The sequence below is a fragment of the Mirounga leonina genome, unplaced genomic scaffold, assembly GCF_011800145.1.
Source record: "Mirounga leonina isolate KUSES-001 unplaced genomic scaffold, KU_Mleo_1.0 Mir_376, whole genome shotgun sequence".
Classification (NCBI taxonomy): domain Eukaryota; kingdom Metazoa; phylum Chordata; class Mammalia; order Carnivora; family Phocidae; genus Mirounga; species Mirounga leonina.
Genome location: NW_023270718.1, coordinates 9,893,517 through 9,914,063, shown reverse-complemented (window position 1 = coordinate 9,914,063; position 20,547 = coordinate 9,893,517). Strand labels below are relative to the sequence as shown.

The 20,547-nt window shown below is 51.8% G+C and overlaps 1 protein-coding gene across 8 annotated transcripts; it reads right to left on the bottom strand.

Annotated features, from left to right (window-relative positions):
• Positions 1-1,078: 1,078 nt before the first annotated feature.
• Positions 1,079-19,495, bottom strand: ZNF71 (zinc finger protein 71). Of its 8 annotated transcripts, XM_034986244.1 has the most exons (5): positions 17,771-18,711; positions 14,958-15,024; positions 10,158-10,248; positions 9,395-9,521; positions 1,079-3,117 (listed from the first exon to the last, which is right to left on the bottom strand). In XM_034986244.1, exons 4-5 carry the CDS (start codon positions 9,426-9,428, stop codon positions 1,649-1,651), a joined length of 1,503 nt encoding a protein of 500 aa, XP_034842135.1. In that variant the 5' UTR covers positions 9,429-9,521; positions 10,158-10,248; positions 14,958-15,024; positions 17,771-18,711; the 3' UTR covers positions 1,079-1,648. The 8 variants fall into 8 exon arrangements, with proteins under 8 accessions (XP_034842135.1, XP_034842133.1, XP_034842132.1 ...); XM_034986242.1 differs by lacking the exons at positions 10,158-10,248; positions 17,771-18,711 and adding an exon at positions 19,385-19,495; XM_034986241.1 differs by lacking the exons at positions 10,158-10,248; positions 17,771-18,711 and adding an exon at positions 18,855-19,084.
• Between the last annotated feature and the right edge of the window lie 1,052 nt (positions 19,496-20,547).

The window sequence follows — 20,547 nt, the reverse complement described above, 5'->3', positions numbered from 1 at the left end:
CCGGGGCGGCCACGCCATTCTAAGCCCCGTCCACCCGCTGTGGCATGACGCCACGGGGCTGCCTTCTCTGTATCCTCCCTCTTCCCCTGGACTCTGGTCTGGACGGCATGACCCCACGGCCACGGCAGGCACACAGCAGCTCGGGCCCTGGGCCACTGCCACGATTTCAGGGATGAGGGAGAGACCCAGATCTAGGCCCATCCGCACACGGAGTTTCTCTGGTCACGGCAATCTGTTCGTGGGTGAGCCCACAGAATGAAGCTTTGGGCCTTCGTGTCACTGCCAAGAGGTCTGCGTCCACCGGGACGTGTCTGAGACAATGTGCTGGAAACCACCAGGGAACCCTGAGGGAAGCCAGCCTGAGGACGAGGCCGGCCCAGGATGGGAAAGCCCGAGAACCAGAGCACCAGAGCTACGCTCCTGATGCCGCATGTGGAACAAAACTACCCTGGTGCCCACCTGGCTGCCAGACATCCATCCGAAAAGCCATCGCCTCGATTATGCACTCTCGAGCAGCTGCTTTTCGTACTCACAACACGAAGTGCTTACTGATATAAACGATTTCTTAAACGAATTGTTTACTCCTTGTGGACACCGGTGTTGGAAACACCGGGACATTTGCGACAAGTAGGATCGAATGTTAGAACAGAAAGGGCGGCATCAGCGGCCCTGAGAAAGGAGACTCTCGGGGAGATCCCTGTGTAAACCAAATGTCAGGTCAGCCTTAGGAAACTCCCGTGGAGCTGCCTTCAAACTTAACTGCAAAAGTCACTATAAAAACGGACAGTGTGCGCTCAGATACGCAAATTTACTAAGCTAGGCAAGTACTTAACCCTGAGTATCAGGCCTGCTGGGGTTCGCCTGCCCTCCCCCTCTCCCACAGGCACCGAGGCGGATTTTGGGGACCACCGGTGCCTGGGTCTTTTGCACCTGACAACTATTTAAAATTACACCAGTCTCTCTTAATTAAAAGTTTTATTTTTAAAAAATTTAACAGACTCTGAGAAACTTCGGCATCTGAAGTGCTTACTGTTGTTTGCTGATGCTGAAAACCACCTTTTCCGCCCGCTTACAACTTGCCAGCTTCTCTGGCTCGGTGGCTTGGGGACGGAAGGACGGAGGGAGGGCCCCTCTGGCTTCCACCCCAGGAGGGAATTCGTGGAGGGTGAGACCTAACATCTGGACCAGATCTAGGGTCCAGAAATGTCCCCACGTTCACTTATCGAGTCCACCTCCGCCCCCAGCCCCCTCCTGCATTTTCCTACTGAGTGTCGCCCCAGAGACACTAAATAACCTTGTGCCACCTCTTACAGTTCATTCCCTCGGCCTGGAACCCTGATGCCCGGGCTCCTGGAGCTCCTGCGAGTTTCCAGCCACAGTGCCCCTGAGCATGGTCCCAAGTGCGTTAGACACGAGGGACTTGCTCTGCTGTGGATGTGCAGGTGCCCCGTAGGGAGGGGCCTGTCCACAAGTCCCCATCCGTAAGGCCCGTCCGGGGCGGGACTTCTCTAACCCCTGGTGCTACCCGTGGGCGACCCTGTCAGAACTTCTCGTGCTGCCGGCGGGTGTGAAGGATCCCACCCCTCCTGGTGTGGACTCGGAGGCCCCTGAAGGAAGGCCCCAGGACGAGGTGCCCCCCAGGCCGCCCCTAGGTGTGGATCCTCAGGTGGCGCGTGAGGTTGGTGTTCCGGCTGAAGGTTCTCCCACACTCGCTGCACTTGTACGGCTTCTCCCCCGTGTGGATTCTCTGGTGGACCGTGAGCGAAGAGTTCTTGATGAAGGCCTTGCCACACTGGCCGCACTTGTAGGGCTTCTCCCCGGTGTGGATCCGCTGGTGCTCGATGAGGTACGCGCTCTGGCTGAAGGCCTTCCCGCACTCGCCGCAGGCGTACGGCTTCTCCCCGCTGTGGCCCATCTGGTGCACGATGAGGGACGAGCGCCCCGTGAAGTGCTTCTTGCAGATGTAACACTCATAGGGCTTCTCCCCGGTGTGGATCCGCTGGTGCTGGGTGAGGGACGAGTTCTTGCTGAAGGCCTTCCCGCACGCGTTGCACTCGAAGGGCTTCACGCCGATGTGGAACCGCTGGTGCTGGATGAGGTAGGAGCTCTGGCTGAAGGCCTTCCCGCACTCGCCGCACACGTAGGGCTTCTCGCCCGTGTGGTTCCTCTGGTGCAGAGTGAGGGACGAGCTCTTGTTGAAGGCCTTCCCGCACTCCTTGCACGCGTAGGGCTTCTCGCCCGTGTGCGTCCTCTGGTGCTCGGTCAGGTGCATGTTCTGGCTGAAGGCGCGGCCACACACACCGCACACGTAGGGCTTCTCGCCCGTGTGCGTCCTCTGGTGCACGATGAGGTGCATGTTCTGGCTGAAGGCCTTGCCGCAGTCCCCGCACGCATAGGGCTTCTCCCCCGTGTGGATCCGCTCATGCTGCGCGAGCGACGAGGTCTTGCGGAAGGCCTTCCCGCACACGTCGCACACGTAGGGCTTCTCGCCCGTGTGCGTCCTCTGGTGCACGATCAGGTTCATGCGCTGGCTGAAGGCCTTGCCGCAGTCCCCGCATCGGTAGGGCTTCTCTCCGGTGTGAACTCTGCGGTGGATGGTGAGGGACGACCGCTCAATGAAGTGCTTCCCACAGACGTCACATTCAAAGGGCTTCTCTCCCGTGTGGATCCGCTGGTGCTTCATCAGGGATGAGCTCCGGCTGAAAGCCTTGCCACAGGCACTGCAGTCGTAGGATTTCTTCTCCACGTCGAGTCTGGGCGGCTGGCTGAGGTCCGGGGCCCTCAGGAACGTCTTCCCATGCATGACCAACGGCCGGGTCCCCTCTTCCCTTGGGCCTTCCGACCGTGGTGGGACCGGGCCGGAGCCCTGGCGGGTGAATGCCTTAAATTCCCGGCACGCGGGGGTGAGCTCCTGGGAAGCCTCCGACTGCTCCAGACAGGTCCTTCTGTTTCCCAGCTGCCCCTCCACCCAGTCACCCTGTGTCCACGCTCCTTCAGAGGCCAGACCGCGGGCACCATTTCTCGGGGGTCCCTCCACGACCACCCCAACGGACGGTCTGTCTTCCGCACTGTCCTCCTTTGGACCCGACTCCTTCATTTCAGGTCTAGTCTCCAAGTCTGGGGGGAGGGGAAAGAGAAGACGAAATGCATGGAGTTAACAATGCTGGGAGTAAGGAACCTCCAAAGCCAGGGATGGATGAGTACACGAAATCAGAGACACAGCAGGGCACGGATGGAGATGCAAATGACAACCTGCTGATCCGAGGGGAAGCAATGAGCTGGTGACAAAGGTGGCTGAAGGAAGCAGAAGCAACAGGAGGGGAGCAGAGGGAACAGGAAGTGTCCCTCCGGGAGGGTGGTGAAAAGGACGGCGGCAGACGGGAGCAAGCGGGAGCGCCGAGGAGAGCCGTCTGAAGACAGACGACAGGAGGTAAGCCGGCTTGGACGGAGCGGACCAGAGGCTCTTGCAAACCCGAGCAAGGACTTACTGCAACGGGTTCCCTACTTCCAGGGTTCATCCTGAATATCCCCCACCACTTAGGCTTCCCAAAGCACCAATTTTTGTTAGAAATGGTAAGATGACAGCCAACATCTGGGTGGCACGTGCTGGTCGTCCTCTGAGGCCAGCCAAGCTCCGTCCTCCCCTGTCCCGCCCAGTGCCCCTCACTCCCCTCCCCCGCTGCCCAGTCCCGGAGCTGCAGGTGTCCCTTCGAGCTGGTTCCACACCCTCTTGCCTCTGCACATCCGTCCCTGCCTGGTAGTCCCAGCCATGCTGCAGCTCCAATCCCCTCCTTCCTACGAGGAACCAGAAGCAGGGGTAAGGCGGCAGCGGTTCCTGCTGCCCCATTTAAACCCCGACCTAGCCCACAATCCCTGACATCTGAGACCCCTCCCCTAAGTCACGGCGGGCCATGCCAGGGGAGTCTGGATTTCAGGATCTTCCATATGCTGACGCCTCCCAAATTTGCACCTCCAGCCCAGACCTCCTCTGGGCTCTGCTGACGAATATTCGAAAGCCCACTTGGTGTCCCTCTTGGATACTGCGAGCCTAGTACGTCTCATTCAGAACCTGTGGTTTGGGAACCCCGGCCCCTTCCAGAATCAACAATACAAAGAGAGCCTCATCAAAGAGCCTTAGCAAAGTCAGTCAGACACAGAAGGCCCAATACTGTATGACTCCAGTCCTTGTGAGGCCCCTGGAGTCATCACATTCACAGAGACGGAAAGCAGACCATGGCGCCGGGGCTGGGTGACAGGGTGGGGAGACGGCGTTTTAATGGAGACAGAACTTCGCTTTTGCGAGATGAAAAGACCTCTATGAATGGATGGTGGTGGCTGCACATCAGTGTGAGCGTACTCAATATCACTGAACTGTACACCTAAAAATGGTTAAAATGGTAAATTTTAGGTCTATCTTACCACTTTAAAAAATTAAATTAAAAAAAGACGGAGCAGTCCCCCTTGATTCACCCCTCTTCTCCCGCCATCCGGACTGCTAGCAAGTGCCACTGGATGCTGCCCCATTTAAACCGACCTAGCCCACAATCCCTGACATCTGAGACCCCTCCCCTAAGTCACGGCGGGCCATGCCAGGGGAGTCTGGATTTCAGGATCTTCCATATGCTGACGCCTCCCAAATTTGCACCTCCAGCCCAGACCTCCTCTGGGCTCTGCTGACGAGCTTGGGCTAGATCAAATCTTGCCATCACCCCTGCCAGTGATCCAGTTAGCACCCCAGATTTCCTAGCCGAAATGCAGCAAGACCGACCACCCTCACCCCTCTATGATGCATTTTCCACTCAGCAGCAAGAGGATCTTCTTAAGAGTCAGACCAAACCCTCCAGTGTCTTCCTGGTGTGCTGAGAATCAAAGCCAGTGCCTTCCCCGGCCTACAGTGTCCTCAGCACAGAGCCAGGCCCCCCTCTCCTAACCTGTCTCCCACCACCCAACCCTGCTCACCTGCTGTCAGCCAGACTTGCCCTGTGGTTCCCTTTTTCTTCCCTGACAAGCTGTCCATGCCAAGTGCTTCCTGCCTCGGGGCCTTTGCACGTGCCACCACCCCACCCCACCTTCCCAACGGTGCTCATCCTTCAGCCCTGAGCTAACATCCTCCACAGGGAGGCCTTCCCTGTCCATCCCACAGTGGAAAGGAACACCCCTCCTGCTACTCTCTTGCCTGTTTCATTGTAGGTGCTCATTATGATCTGTGGCAACTTTCGTCTGTCCCTGGATCTGTTTATTGCCAGCCTCCCTATGGAAAGGGAGCTCCGTGAGGCCACGGACCTTGTCGGGGCCCAGCTCCTGCAGCACTGCCTGGCACACAGAAGCTGTCCAATGAACATTCACTGGGCAACGTGCCTGGTGCAGCGCTAAGCCATCTGCATGGATCATTCCATGCAGCCCTGACAACAACATGCGAGTTAGGTACTCTTAAGGTTGTGCCCATTTTACAGACGAGGGAACTGAGAGTCTGAGAAGCAAGTGACAAACTCAAGGTCACAGCACATTCGAGGCAGAGCTGAGATTCTAGCAGTCTGATCCCAGAGCCATACGCCCTGATGAGTCACTGTTTTGCTGTGAGTTGCGTTCCTATCCCAGAGGAAAAGATTTGAGAAATACTGAAGGTAGGGGAATGATTGTGGCTTAGTCACCTTGGGGTATGCGTGATGCTCAGCTGTTACGGCAGATGATGGCATGGGATGTGAAGGCTGTGGGGTGGGGACGGGAAGGGGGATGGCAAATCGGGGTGGGGCCAATGGGGACTGAGAGGCGCTGGGATATCAACTGGCCGTGGCTGCAGAGATCAAAGCGGGCAGTCTCAGCTGTGAAAACAGTTGAAAGTCCTTTGGAGCAAATACTAACTTGAGAAGTCAGGAGATCGGAGGCAGAATGCCAGCACACCCTGCAATCTAAGCGGGCAGGGGAAAGGAGACGGCCTCCCTTTCATGGATTAAAAGCCGTCAGGAGAGATCGTTTGCAGAAAAGCAAACACTCGGGCGCCTGGGTGGCTCAGTCGTTAAGCGTCTGCCTTTGGCTCAGGTCATGATACCAGGGTCCTGGGATCGAGCCCCGCATCGGGCTCCCTACTCAGCGGGAAGCCTGCTTCTCCCTCCCACTCCCCCTGCTTGTGTTCCCTCTCTCTCGCTGTGTCTCTCTGTCAAATAAATAAAGCAAAATCTTAAAAAAAAAAAGAAAAGAAAAGAAAAGAAAAGCAAACACTCAGCTCTTAGCCGTGAGAAGCTGTGAATACACAGCTCAACGTCAGCCAAATTAAACCAACCGGCCACATGGCGTTTCACCAACAAGACTGGCAAACAGCAGAGCACTGAGGACGTGCGGCTGGTGCAGGGTGGGGATGTGGGCATCCTTGCTGCAGTCGAGGGCAATGCTAACAGGACGATGTCTGCAGAGGTCACTTTGGCAAAAAGCTACTCACGTACAGAACGCTATTCATTCCTTTTGGTCTAAATAGGGATGTTTTTGTGGTACTAGATTTCTTGTCTTTTATAGTTTCTTTTCTCATATTCTGTATTTCTACGATTGTTTTGGATCACCAAGTAATTCACACTTGTAATTAAACATCAAACATCAAAAAATAACAAAATGGAAGTCTCCTGCAATCTCACCTGTGTTAACCGTTAGGTGTGTATTTTTAGAACTTTCTCCCCAGTATACACCTTTTTAAAAAAGTGCATACAACGCACTTGTATGCACACATACATATGAATGCACACTTTTTCCCCCTCAAATGGGGCTTCTGGCCCAGATAGAGTAACAGGGGTCAGATGTCCCTTCAACCTACAGCCTAAAGCAAAGGGAGAGGGTACGGGGGAGGACAAAATATATAAAACAAAAGTCGTAAGACATCTGACAATAAAGGGCAATGTTACCTGAGAGGTGGGATCAGAGAGGCAGGCCCTAGGACCACCCAGCTTACTCATGGGAAAGGCTGCAGGCTTCGGGTGGGGCCTTGGGGAGTGGGGAGGGAGGACAAGGCAACGCCCAGCAGATGCCCTGAGCAGAGAGAGCGCTCTGGAGATCTGTGAGGTCCTTCCCCCAGCATCAGATTCCTGGTCAGGATGCAGACATGGAAACCACCCAAGCTTGGGAAAAAACACCCAGAAGGATTTGAAAATGGACCCAGAGCCGATCGAGGCTGGGAACAGTGCCTTCTCACACCAGCCAGCCACGAAACCCATACCATGTAATTCACAGGCACTGGGTAGGACACTCCAGGGGGTCACGAGGACAGCAAGCTACCTGAGCCCAGGTCATAAAGGCAGAAACTGAGAGCAGATCAAATGATAGAGTGCTGGTGTCAAAACAGACACAGATGGAGGAGACAGAACACAGCCCAGAATGAGACCCACACATACATACATGGACAACTGATTTTTGACGGACACGCAAAGGAAATTTTTCCAGGGGAAAAGTGCAGTCTTTTCAACAAATGGTGGTAGAACAACTGGATATTTGTTTGATGGAAAAAAAAGAGCTTCAATTAACACTTTGTGTCATTATAAAAATTAACTCTAGAGCGATCACAGAACAAAACACATAACCTAAAATTATACGACTTATAGAAGAAAAGCTTTGTGGCCTTGAGATAAGCAGAGATTTCTTAGATATGACATCAAAAGCATGATCCCAGAGGAAAATGACTGATAAATCGGACTACATCCAATTAAAACCTCCGGCTCTTCAGCAATTAGTGCCGGGGCACTTGGATACCCACACGCAAGAGTGACATTAGATCCCTTTCCTACACAATTCATGAAAATTAACTCAAAATGGACCAAAGACCTAAATGAAGAGCCAAAATTACAAAAGTCTTAGAAGAAAACATAGGAGTGAATCTTAGTGGCCTTGGGTCAGGCAACAGTCTCTCAGACAGGACACCAAAGCACACACAACAGTGCACATCCCTGAGAATGGCTAAAATGACAAAGACTGAGCATGCAAAGCTTTGACAATCACATGGAGCACCTGGAGCTTGCGGGCTCTGCTGGCGGAAATGTAAAATGGTACCACTGCTTTGGAAAAAAGTCTGGCAGTTTCCTGAAAGGTTAAGATACGCCTACCATGTGATTCAACCATTCTACTCCCCGGTGTTTGCTCAAAAGAAAGGAAAGCATAGGTCCACAGTGAACGCTGTACACACGGGTTCATAGCAGCTTTATTGGTGGCAGCTCAGAACTGGAGACAACCCAAATGTCCATCAAGAAGTGAATGGATAAGCAAATCATGGTCTATCCATGAAGTAGAATATTACTCAGCAATAAAGAGAAGTGAACTACTGATACATACAACATGAGTGAACCTCAAAATAATTATGCCGAGTGAAAGAAATCAGACCAAAAAAAAAAAAAAAAGAGTACATGCTGTATGAGTGTGTATATGTAAAATTCTAGAATATGCAAATTAAACCACAGTGCCGTAAAGCACTTACACATAAAGTGGTTGCCCGGGGAAGGGAGGGTGGGTGCAGGAAGCACACGGAGATACTAAAAGGGGTAATGGATATGTTCATTATCTGGATCATGGTGATGGCTTCCCCCTGGGTGTATACAGATGTCAAAATGCATCAGATTGTCCATTTTAAATACGTGCAGTTAACGGTCAATTATACTTCCATGAAAGCTGTAAGAGAAATGGGACATATTCTCGGTCTGGAAGTTAGTGGTTTTGACCTAACTGTATCAAGGGATATCTTTCCATGTCAGCGTCTACAAAGAGTGCTCATCTTTGAAGACCTACATGGTTTCCATCATCCTGGTATGATTTGATGTGTTTAGTCAGTCTTGTGTGGGTGGGCATTTAGGTCATTTCTCCTTTTCTTCCTGTGTAAAAGTTTGCACACTCACAGGAAGATATCTAAAGGACAGATCCCTAAAAATAGAACCGTTCAAAATTTGGCTGATAATGCTCAAACTGTCCTCCAAAATTGCTGTCCCAATTTTATATTCCTAAAATGGGGAAGTCTTTTTCCCTACACCCTCACAATACAGGCTATTATCATTCCTTACGGGCCAAAACTGTACTTCTTTGACTTGATATGTATTTCTTTGACTATTGGTAAGGTTTAAAAATCTTTTATAAACTGTGATTTTTGTGTACTTCTACATTTATGAACGGCCAGCTCCTATGTTTGGTCGACCTTTCTATCATTGTTTCTTGTTTCATTCCTGTTTATTCCTAGGAGCTCTTTATATAATTATAATCCTTTGACTATTACACATGTGGTGAATGTTATTCCCCCATTTCATTACCTATCAACTTTATTTTTATCTTTAAACTTTCTACATAGTCAAATCTGTCCATCCTTTTTCTTATTTCTTTGTAGTCCTCAAGTGACAGGCCGATGGTGAGTAATTCACTGAAGCTGCCCCCTTACCCAGAGAGACCAGGTTCCTGTAGTTCTCCAGCATCACATCTCTGTACAGGTCCTTCTGGGCAGGCTCCAACTGCTGCCACTCCTCCTGGGTGAAGTCCACTGTCACATCCCTGAACGTCACTGATTCCTGTAAGAGGAAACCCACAACCACTCACCGCAGGGCCCTGCTCACAGAGGTCTCAACAAAAGGCCAGAAAAGCCAAGAGGATTTAGGGGAGGCAGACGGGATGTCTCTGGAGTGATTTCAAGAAGGTGCGGAGTTCTGAAGGGACCAACCCCTCAGTGTTCTTGGTGCCTACTTATAGTGGGATGGTCCTCTGACAGAGAAATAAAACAAATATAAGACTGTTTAAGCAGAAAGTCACACACTTTGGAAACAGAGAAGGAATCAAAGGTATAATGACCATAACCCTGTGAATGGACATGTGCATTAGTTGCCCGGTAAAGGCAGAATCCTAGATGGAATCCAGTAGTTCCACACACTGTCCTGAGCCCCTATGGAGCTGCAGGCACTGAGCTAGGTGCTGGGAAATGACACAGAAAGTTCAAGTACTAGCTCCTCATGGACGAGGTACATGAACACATACATGACTGACCAGCAATCTGGTCAATACCACCGTGAAGGTACGAACAAAATCCTCCAGGAGCCCTGAGCAATGGCAGCTTTAGGGGGTGTCTAGGAAGACTTCAGAAAGGTGACACCGAATGTAGTCTGAGGGGACAATGAATGGTTGGGTCTGTGGGGGGGAGGCTGGATCAAGACCTGAGGCTTAAGCTGCAGATTAGGCCACGGGGAACAGTGGAGAGTTCCTGGGGTGGAAGCCTCGGTGCCTTCCCAACAGATGCTGTAAACCCTGTGGATAAAATGAATATTCTGTAGCACGGTAGGTAATGATGATGGTGATGACGTCAACCACCACGGCGACAAGACCTATCACTTACTGTGCAGTTGCTGTGGGCTGGGTCCTATTCAAAGCGCTTGCTGTAAGTTGAATTATGCCCACCCCCAAGTCCTATGTGGAGTCCAAACCTCCAGCACCTCAGAATGGATGTTATTTGGAAACAGGGACATTGCAGATGTAATGAGTGAAGATGAAATCATACTGGGGTCGGGTGGGCCCTTAACCCTACACGACCGGTGTCCTCATAAAAAAGAGATATTTAGACACAGACACGCACACAGGGAGAATGCCGTGTGAAGACTGGCATTATGCTGCCACAAGCCCAGAACTACCAGAAGCTCGAAAGAAGACCTGGAACGGCTCCCTCTCTTAGGCCTTCCGAGGAAGCACGGCCCTGCCGACACCTTGACCTTGGGGACGTCGTCCCCCAGAACTGCGAGAAGACAGATTTACACTGTGACCCCCGGTCTGTGGTACTTTGTTATGGCAGCCTTAGCAAACCAACACATCCATCCTGCTCACTACGATATCCCCAGTGCTTTGTACAATGCCTGGCTTCTAGCAGGCGCTCAACAAATAGCTCTTGAATGAATAACTGGATCAATGAATAAGGAGGGCCTGAGAATTAAGTTAACCCATGTTTGCTGCTCAGAACAGTACATACATACAGCAGGTGCTCAATAACCATCAGATACGGTTACTGCCGCCCACAGGGCCTTGGCTCCCTCCAGTGTGCTGAGCACCACCCCCAGCCCGGACCCTGAACCACGGCTCATCCTCCCTGGGAGGAGACCTCATCTCTTGGCCAGTTCTTCCATTGTCCCCAGTGCCTGCCCAGCGCCCCGGGCTCACACTGGCCTCCCTGTCTCAGGGGCCACCATCGCTCGATGCAGATGCAGCATGCAGCGGCGGCTAAGGGTTTGGACTTGGGAGTCTGGTAGCCTGCAATGAAATCCTGGCTCTGTCGCTCCTAGGCTGTGTTTCCTTGGGCTACTGTCTCAACCTTTCGGAACCTCATTTGTTCAGGGGGCTTCATAACAACAATGTCCCCCTCCGTGGCTGTCAGGGGTGTTGAGTGAGGTAATGCATGTATGCTTCCAGCATGGTGTCCCGTACAGCTGGAGTAAGCTCTTGATGAATGCCAACTTTTGCTAATCATCATTTGATTAATTTTGATGTTTCATATATATCTTACATACTTTTTATTATTAATAATAGTTATTATTATATGATATTATTATTTGATTTTTGACCTAATACAACCTTTGACCAGTCCTGCTAATAATTCCTTCTTTTTAAAAAAACCCACTTTATTGAGGTATGGTTGCCATACAAAAAGCTGTGAATATTAATTAATACAATTTGGTAAGTTTGGAAAGTATACACCCATGTAATCACCACCACAATCTTTTTTTTTTTTTTTAAAGATTTTATTTATTTGACAGAGAGAGACACAGCGAGAGAGGGAACATAAGCAGCGGGAGTGGGAGAGGGAGAAGCAGGCTTCCTGCTGAGCAGGGAGCCCAATGTGGGGCTTGATCCCAGGACCCTGGGATCATGACCCGAGCTGAAGGCAGATGCTTAACGACTGAGCCGCCCAGGCGCCCCCACCACCACAATCTTAAACTTATCCATCACTTCCACAAGTTTCCTCCTGCCCCCATTTAAAATTTATTTTAATTTTTTATGTAGTAATTCTTTCAGAAAGTCTTGCCTAAGCATGTTCCATCTCAACTCACTCAATAAATCAACTATTTACTGGGCATGTACCATACACCAAGCCTGGCTGGGGGTGCACAAAAATACACCCAAACCACAATGGATGGTCTTGGAAGTCTTGGAGTCCATGCCTTACCGCAAAGGATGCTGGGAGGGCAGACAGCGGGGGGTCGAGGAGACCTCCCCTAGAAGTGAAGCTCAACACCAAAGGCACCCAAGCTCTCAGAGTCCTCCTATATAATGTAGGTAAAAGAACAAATCGAGACAACCACCACAGATAAGTTAAAAATGGTGCAGCCGCTTTGGAAAAGAGGCCGACAGTTCCTTCAATGGTTAAACACAGCAACCCCACTCCTGGGTCTGTACCCAAGAGAAATGAGGACATGGGTTCAAACAAAAAAAACTTGTAATGGTCACTGCAGCATTACTAACAATAACCAGAAAGTGGAAACAACCCAAATGTCCATCAGCTGATGAATGAGTGAACAAACATGCTCTCTCCACGCCGTGGAATATTACTCAGCCCTGAAAAGGAAGGAAGCATTCGCACGTGCTACCACATGAAGGAACCTCAAAAGCATCATGCTGAGAGGCAGATACAAAAGATCACACAGTGTGTGATTTCATTTACATGAAACGTCCCAGATATGAAAATTCACGGAGGAAGAGAGTAGATTAGTGGTTGCCAGGGCCAGGGGACCAATGGGGGAAATGGGAACAAGTGTTAATGGGCACACATTTCCTGTTTGCCTTATGAAAATGTTCTAGAACTGACTGCGGTGACCACCGCACAGCTCTGTGATTAGACCATAAACCAATGAACTGTATATGGTGTGGTAGGCAGAGTGCGTCCCAATAAAGGGGTTACCTAAATGAAGACATGACAAACCGAAAGTCACAGACAAGTAAACTGACACGTTCGTACAGCAAATTAAATTTCACGTAGACACAAAAGATTCAAAAGTCGCAGTTATTATCCAAATGATAAATGGAAAAAAGGAAGAAAATACAGGTCATGTATGACCTGCAAACGGAGAGACCTTTAAAGTCAACAATGTCACCACGGAAGGAGAGGCAGATTTGGTTTTAAAGATCTGAAATGCTTTTGTAATTTAAAAATATAGAATAAATGAAGAAACAAAGAGCGAGCCTGGGAAGAATATTTGCCATGACCATTTACACACACACACACTCTTAAAATTTCAAGGATACTGAGAGTCCTGTAGACTGGTAAAGCGCAAGACAGATATCTACCCGCCTGCAGAAATGACTAACAAACATTTCCTGAAAATAGACCCTCACCCATAATACAGACAATGCTACTCAAGCTCACCCATCATGCTCAAGGTCAACACCATGTGTCATTTATATCCCACGTCCAGACCGCGGAAACCTCTCCTCCAGCCTGGCGGGGAACACACACATAGTGCCGCTACCAGTGGGATAAGCGCTAGCAGCCTCATGGAAGGCCTCCGAAACATCCAACCCGGGATTCCTCCTCGAGGAAGCACGCCTAAGAAATCACACGAAATGCACAGAAAGACTTACGCGCCAGCCGTGTCCCTCCTGACATTGTTCGTAACCACGAGTAATTGGAAAGAAATAAACGTCCCACAGCAAGGGAACCACAAAGGAAGCCAGCTACAGCTCTTAGACGAAATTCTTACATAGCCATTAAAATGGATGTTACAGGGAGCCTTTAACTACGAGGAGAAATGCTTAGGATTAAATCTTCAACAACAACAAAAAAACAGGATATAAAAACTGCTTAGCCAGGATGATTCTCATTTTGCAAAACATGTATCCAGGGAAAGAAAGACACCCAAACATTCAAGAGTGGTTATCTCCTGGTACAAGATCGCAGGTCAATCCCATTCTCTCCACTGTGTTCTTCTGGACTCTTCTAAGCTCTTTATAATGATTATGCATTTCCTTACCTACCAGGAATTTTCTTTTACTTTTATGATAGACTATTTACGGCATCAAAATTTTTTTTTAAAAAGTCAAACTCACCGGATGACTATGCAGCCAAACAAGCGATGTTTGCAAAGCTTATGAAGTTTCAAAATAAGGGAAATCCTTATCGATTAAAGTTGGCATGGGGAGGGGGGGAATCTCAATATTAAAATGGCAGAGCCAATACTTGGTCAATTTTTTAAAATAATAATCAGAGAAGGAAGAAAATAAATGAATACACAAATATCCATATGGTTTATCTATGGGGAAAGGGACTATGGGTGAATTATATTGTCTTACCTACAGTTTACTGGGTTTTCCCAGTTTTCTAGAAGGAATATTTACATGTAATTTTTTTATTATGAAATATTTCTGGCATAAAAGGAAATTTAGAGAAAAACACAACAAACAACCATACACTGAAGCATAAAACCTACTAGCGAGAGCCGCAGACGCCCAGCTGCCCTACCCCGTGGTGTCCTCCTCCCCTCTCCCCAGAGGCGACCGCTGTCCTAAGTGTGCATGCGGGCCTTGTTCCAGCCCGTGTTTTGTCCTTTCACCACGCATGTGGGTGTTCATAAGCGACATTCACGCGTCTGGTACAGCATGCTGCCCAGGCCCCTCTGCAGGGGCCTTTTTCACACTTGATGTGATGTGTTTAAACCACCACTTCCCAGTTGCCCATTTGTCTCCCGAAAGCCCCCGAGGACAGAGCCGGTCCTTCCCAAGCTGCCCTGTCCCCCTTGGCTGACAGAAGCCAGTGTCAGGGGCAGGCAAGGGGCTGCCGAGCCCGGAAAGGGCAGAGCAGAGGAGAGCAGCACTCATGCATGTGACCCTCCCTCCTCAGGGCAGACACAGGCCCCTGGAGACAGCCCAGTAGGTGAGCTCCACAGGGGCTTGGGAGTCAGAGGGTCATCCCTGGGCAGGAGTCCTGCCCCTTGGGCTTGAGCCTCTGGAATGGAGTGTGAGAGGGTAACATGACTTACCAGGGCCTCGTCAGTCAGCAGCTGGGTGGCCATCCCTCCAGTGCCCAGGGTGACGGGAACGGGCAGACTACGGTTGGGAGAGAGAGAGAGGACACAGTGAGAGACCAGGCCTGGGCCTGCTTCACACAGCAGACAGGACAGACAGACACATACCCACTGGGAGGCAGGCAAGGAGGGACACACACACACGTGAATAACTAACACAAAGCACGACTCCTCGTGCAAGGTCCTGGGTGGGCATCTCTCCTTTAATCCTCTTAATGCCCCACAAAATAAGTCCTACTTCCACCCACCCCATTTCACAGATGAGAAAACTGAGGCCCAATAAGCCACTGGCCCAGGATTACACAGCTGGGAATGGAGTTGGGCAGAGTATGTCCAGGTCTAGGTGCTTGCTGCCTCTCAAATGCACAACCAGACACCCTCACACCAGCATATCCATTCCCACAGAATGCTGGGAGCAACAGGACCCTCTGCCTTCTCCCAGCCACCCTGCTCAGACCCCCTCCCCAGGTCCGAGTGCTGGTCTGAGGCCCCACTCCCCACCCCTGCAGGCGATCCCCCACATCTCCTGGGGGTAACCGTGGGGCTCAGCTAACAGATACACAGAAGGAACTTGGGGCCTTACAGCACACAGGAAGAGCTCAACACATAGCAGCTGTTATTACTGTCGTTGGTTGTGTATGTTCCGAAGAGTGGGATACAGTCAGCTTTGTTCTAAAGTGTCTCCTTTCTTACAGCAGTGCCCCGCTCCTATTTATGGCAGTCACACAGAATGCCCCCCCCCTTTTTTTTTTAAAGATTTTATTTATTTGACAGAGAGAGAGGGAACACAAGCAAGGGGAGTAGGAGAGGGAGAAGCAGGCCCCCTGCGGAGCGGGGAGCCCGATGCGGGGCTCGATCCCAGGACCCTGGGACCATGACCTGAGCCGAAGGCAGACGCCTAACAACTGAGCCACCCAGGCGCCCCTCCAAACGAGTTTCTTAAAGTGTAAGAACCATGAAGACAAAGAAAGGTCTTGAGGCCAAAGGGCCCCCCACTTTTACAAGCAAAAAGTTGCGATTTTAACTCACACATAAAGGACAGGTGGGCAGAAGCCTTTAGAACCCCAGTTCTCCCCTAGGGGGTGATTTTGGCCCCAGGAGACATTTGACAACGTCTGGAGACATTAGTAGATGCCACAGCTTGGGGGAGCGTGCTGCTATGGGCATTTGGAGGGCGCAGACCAAGCATGCTGCTCAATATCCTACACTGCACAAGACGGCCCCCACAGCAAAGACTGCCAATAGCGTGGAGGCTAAGAAGCCCCAGTGTTGCTCACAAAGGCGTGGGCTGGGGTCTCTTACCACTTCCTGTCCACAGACTCCACAGCACCACGTCTGGCCTGCAGCAAGCCCTCAATAAAAATGTCCTCCAGCTTAAAATCCTCCTATGGCTTCCCTCGGCATTAGAAATCATCCAGTCTTCCCAGCTGCCCACGTGGCCCTTATGGTCTGCCCCTGCTGGCCATCCCCCTTCCACTCCGCTGTCCCCTCCAACACTTGGCCCCAGGCGCACTGGCCTTCACATCTGGTGCTCCCTTTTCAGGGATGCTCTTCCCATGGCTAGCTCCATCTCCCAGTCAGCTTAAGAGTCACCTCCTTGGGGAAGTAAGTCCCCACCCCCAGGCCCCTGAGCTCAAGTGGCAACCCCCACCCCTTCCACCATCTCCCTATAGCCCACATGATCGTCGACAACGGTCTTTTTAAAGAGGTGTTCTCAAGTTCCTCATCTGTCTTCCTTCCACCAGAATGCAACGCCCCGGGAAGCAGAGATGATCATTTCTGCACAGCGTCTCCGGCATCTTGGACAATGTACGGCACACAGGAGGTTCCCGAACACAGAGGGAACGAACAGATAAGCAAACTTCTAGTGTTGGCAAAGACACAAAGAAATGGGCCCTCTGACACACAGCTGAAGGAATGGGAGTCTCTCACCTTTCCAGAAAGTGAGCTGGCAATATACGGACCCCATAACCCAGAACCCTGTCTGAGACTCTGCCCATAGCAATAAAAGCTCTGCGCAAAAGGTTGTAACATAGAAAAAGACGTTTATCGTAACACAATTCCTAGAGGCAAAAGGCCAACCAACCAACCAACAAAAAGTCCTGGAAACAATAAGTACCCATCAGTAAGGGAGAGGCCGTATTATGAAGGATCAGGTCATCTCTACAAAGGAGGAGTTAGTTCTGCGTCTACTCACATCTGTAATGTCACTAAGTGAGAAACACAAGTTAGACGAGAGTTTTATACCTAACTTTAACCTCTCTGCGTAAAGACAAATCTCTGCGTAAAAACACGGTGGGGCGTGTTTCCGTGCAGCATTTCTGAGCCTGGGGAAGGCCATGGAATGATGGACACCAGGTGGTGCCTTGAGGGGACAAAGTGGGAATGAGAAGGAGGCGTTATTCGTTGTCTTCCTTCGTATTCTTTTGTTTCCCTGGATGCAATAATTTCTATTACTGTCATAATGTTTGAAAAAAGATTCAACTTTTTAAATGTTACTCGTTCTGGACTGGCGGCCTCTGACTCCTAGCCCTGCACTGTGAGGTCGGCGACGCTGGCCCCTTCGGCTGGACGTGGACAGAGCCAGAGCCAGCTCACCCACGAGGCACGGTGAGCCGAGGACCCCTAATATCAGAAAAGGTGAACGTAATCCAACCCAGATTATATGTGTCCTTGCAGCAGTGGGATCACAAACTGTAATTAAAAAAAAAATTTTTTTTTTTAAAGGAGTCCATGAACTCACGGTGGCCCTGTAAAGTGACACATACACAGGGCTGGTGGCTGTTGAACCCAGCGTGGCCCGAGATCTGTGCTCCCTCCTTCCTCCTCTTCCTCTGAGCTTTCTGGTATTTCCTTCCTTCCATTGTTTCTAGCGCAGAATCCCAAGGGGGAAGATCCTGGAGCTTGGTCTCGGATGAGTTGAAAGGAAAAAAGAATTTCCCATTTGTCTGGCAGCTAGGCGTGGGGGCTCTGGAGCCCGGATGCCTGGGTATAGAGCTGGGTGACTCAGTCTCTGTGCTCAGCTTCCTCATCCGTAAAATGGGGGTGATGAGGGCTTCCCTCCCGAGTTCCTGGAAGGCCTCTAAACGAGGCAGTCCCAGCAAAGTGCCCAGAGCAGCACTCTGAGTGCCCAGTACACAGTCCCTGGTCAGGACGCGGCAGGGGTCAGGACCCCCTTAAGAAGGCCCTGTGAGAGGGGGCGGGAAACGAAGGAGCACCCCCAGCCCCAAATGCCGACACCCACACCCTTCCTGGCCCTCCAGGGCCTTCTACGCGCCAGGCAAGTCTGGGAGCGCCCGGGAGGCGCTGGGGCCTCTGGGGGCCCCAGGCCAGGCCCGCCTGCCCAGCCAAACCCGGCCCTCCACACACGCTTTTGGGAGGGGCACACGCAGACGCACTCGCACCCACCCCGCAGGGGCCGGAGACAGACACGGGTGGGCACGCCGCCAGCGGGGGCCCTCAGAGACGCGCCTCACCCCCAGAGGCCCGGAGCGGACGCAGGCGCGCCCGGGCGGCCCCGCGGGGACCCGCGCGCGCACGTGGGCCGCCAGGAGCGGACGCAGGGGCGCACCCACACACACCGCGCAGGCAGGCGCGCAGGGGCCGCCCGACTCGCTCGGACTCACACACGGGCACGAGGGCAGGGCCGGCGCACACGCGGCCGGGGTCACCGACGCGCCTCCGCTCCGGCCGGAGCCCCCCTCCACAGCCCTCCCCTGGCCCTCCCCGCCCGCAGCCCGCACGGCCCCTGGCCCGGGCGAGGGTCGGCGCGCGCCGGGGAGCGGAGGGAGGGGCCCGCCCCTCCCCCTCCTTCCGCCCCGCCCCGCCCCGCCCGCCCGCAGCCGGACTCACCGCGCAGCTCCGCCAGGACAATGCCCCGCGCCCGCCGGGCCCGCCCGGCCGCGCTGCGCCTGCGCCGTCGGACGGACTACACTCCCCAGAGGCCCGCGCGCCGCGCCTCCGTTCGGGCCTCCCGCCGAGCGGAGCCGAGCGGAGCCGAGCGGAGCCGAGCGGAGCCGAGCTCACCCGAGACCCGATCGCGCCCTTCCATCTCCCGGAGGTCCCCGCCGCCCCGCTACAAGGAGGCGGGGTGTGGGGGGGAGGAGTGAGGGAGAGGGCGGGGCGAAGGGTCAGGGAGGGGAAGGGCGGGGAGGGGAGGCCTGGGGGAGCAGGAAGGGAGCGGGCGGCAAAGAAGTTGGCAGGGAAAATCCCAGAAAAGGGGGGCTCCGGGGTGGAGGCAGAGGAACTCGGCTCTGTGCCCCCCGCAGCCCGGCCTAAGGACCGCTGAGGGACGACTCCGGAGAGCTCGCTAGAACCCGCTCTTCACGCTGATCGGCCCTCAAGCAAAGCAGCAACTGGCCACAGGGAGAGAAAACACTGACCCTTCGTTCGATGCCTCCTCTGTGCCGGCTTCCGTCCACGAACGCAGTTCAGGCCTCCCAACCAGGCTCCTTGCCGCGCGAGGAGGGCGATGCGGACGCAAGAGCCGAGTGGGGCTGCTGGGGGAGGACCAGGTCTCCTGGCCGGGACCTGGAATCCAGGTCCGAAAGCATTTGCTGAATGAGTGGCCGCAGAAATATAAAAATCAGCTAGATAATCCTAGGTGGGGACTCACGATTTCTTAACTGGATATTTCACTTTGCGGTAAATGTAGATTCACGTGCACTTGCAAAAAATAAAATGGAAACCATACAGAAAGACCCCCTGAATCCTTCATCTGGTTGTCCCCAACAATGGCATCTCGCAATATCAGAATTAGGACATTGATGTAGATGTTGCCAAGATACAGAGCATTTCCATCACCGCTGGGTCCCTCCATTCTTCCTCCAGACCTCATCCTTCCGTAACCCCATCGATAATCTGTTCTCTGCATCCATAGTTTTCCCAGAAATGTTATACAATAGGCTTTTTATTTCCCACTCAGCATAATTCTCGAGATTTATCCAAGTTGTTATACCTGTCAGTTTATTACTTTATTACCAAATTCTATCTCATGGTATTGACATACCACAATTTGGGTATCACATCTGGGATGTTTCCACTTTGGGGCTATTCCAGATGTTTTTTTTTTTTTTCTTTTCATTGTGGTAATATTTTGGATATTAACCCTTATCAGATATTTGGTTTGCAAATATCCTCCCATTCCATAGACTGCCCTTTCACTGTTGTTTCCTTATGACAGGTTTTGTGTGAACATAAATCTCTATTTCTCTGTGATAAATGCCCAGGGATCCAATTTCTAGGTCACACGGTATTTGTATTTTTAGTTTTTTCTTTTTCTTTTTTTTTTTTTAAAGATTTTATTTATTTATTTGAGAGAGAGAATGAGACAGAGAGAGAGAGCACGAGATGGGGGAGGGTCAGAGGGAGAAGCAGGTTCCCCGCCGAGCAGGGAGCCCGATGCGGGACTCGATCCCGGGACTCCGGGATCATGACCTGAGCCGAAGGCAGTCGCTTAACCAACTGAGCCACCCAGGCGCCCCTTTTAGTTTTTTCTTATTTAAACAAACTGCCACACTGTTTCCCAGAATAGCTGTGCCATCTT

Coding starts and splice junctions, on each gene's coding strand:
- ZNF71 (XM_034986238.1), bottom strand. CDS start 17,768: ATGTGTCACTTTACAGGGCCACC. Junction 15,025..17,745: donor TGTCACTTTACAGGGCCACC/GTGAGTTCATGG, acceptor TCCCAACCGTAG/TCTGCCCGTTCCCGTCACCC. Junction 3,118..9,394: donor CAGGAACCTGGTCTCTCTGG/GTAAGGGGGCAG, acceptor CCCTCCCCCCAG/ACTTGGAGACTAGACCTGAA.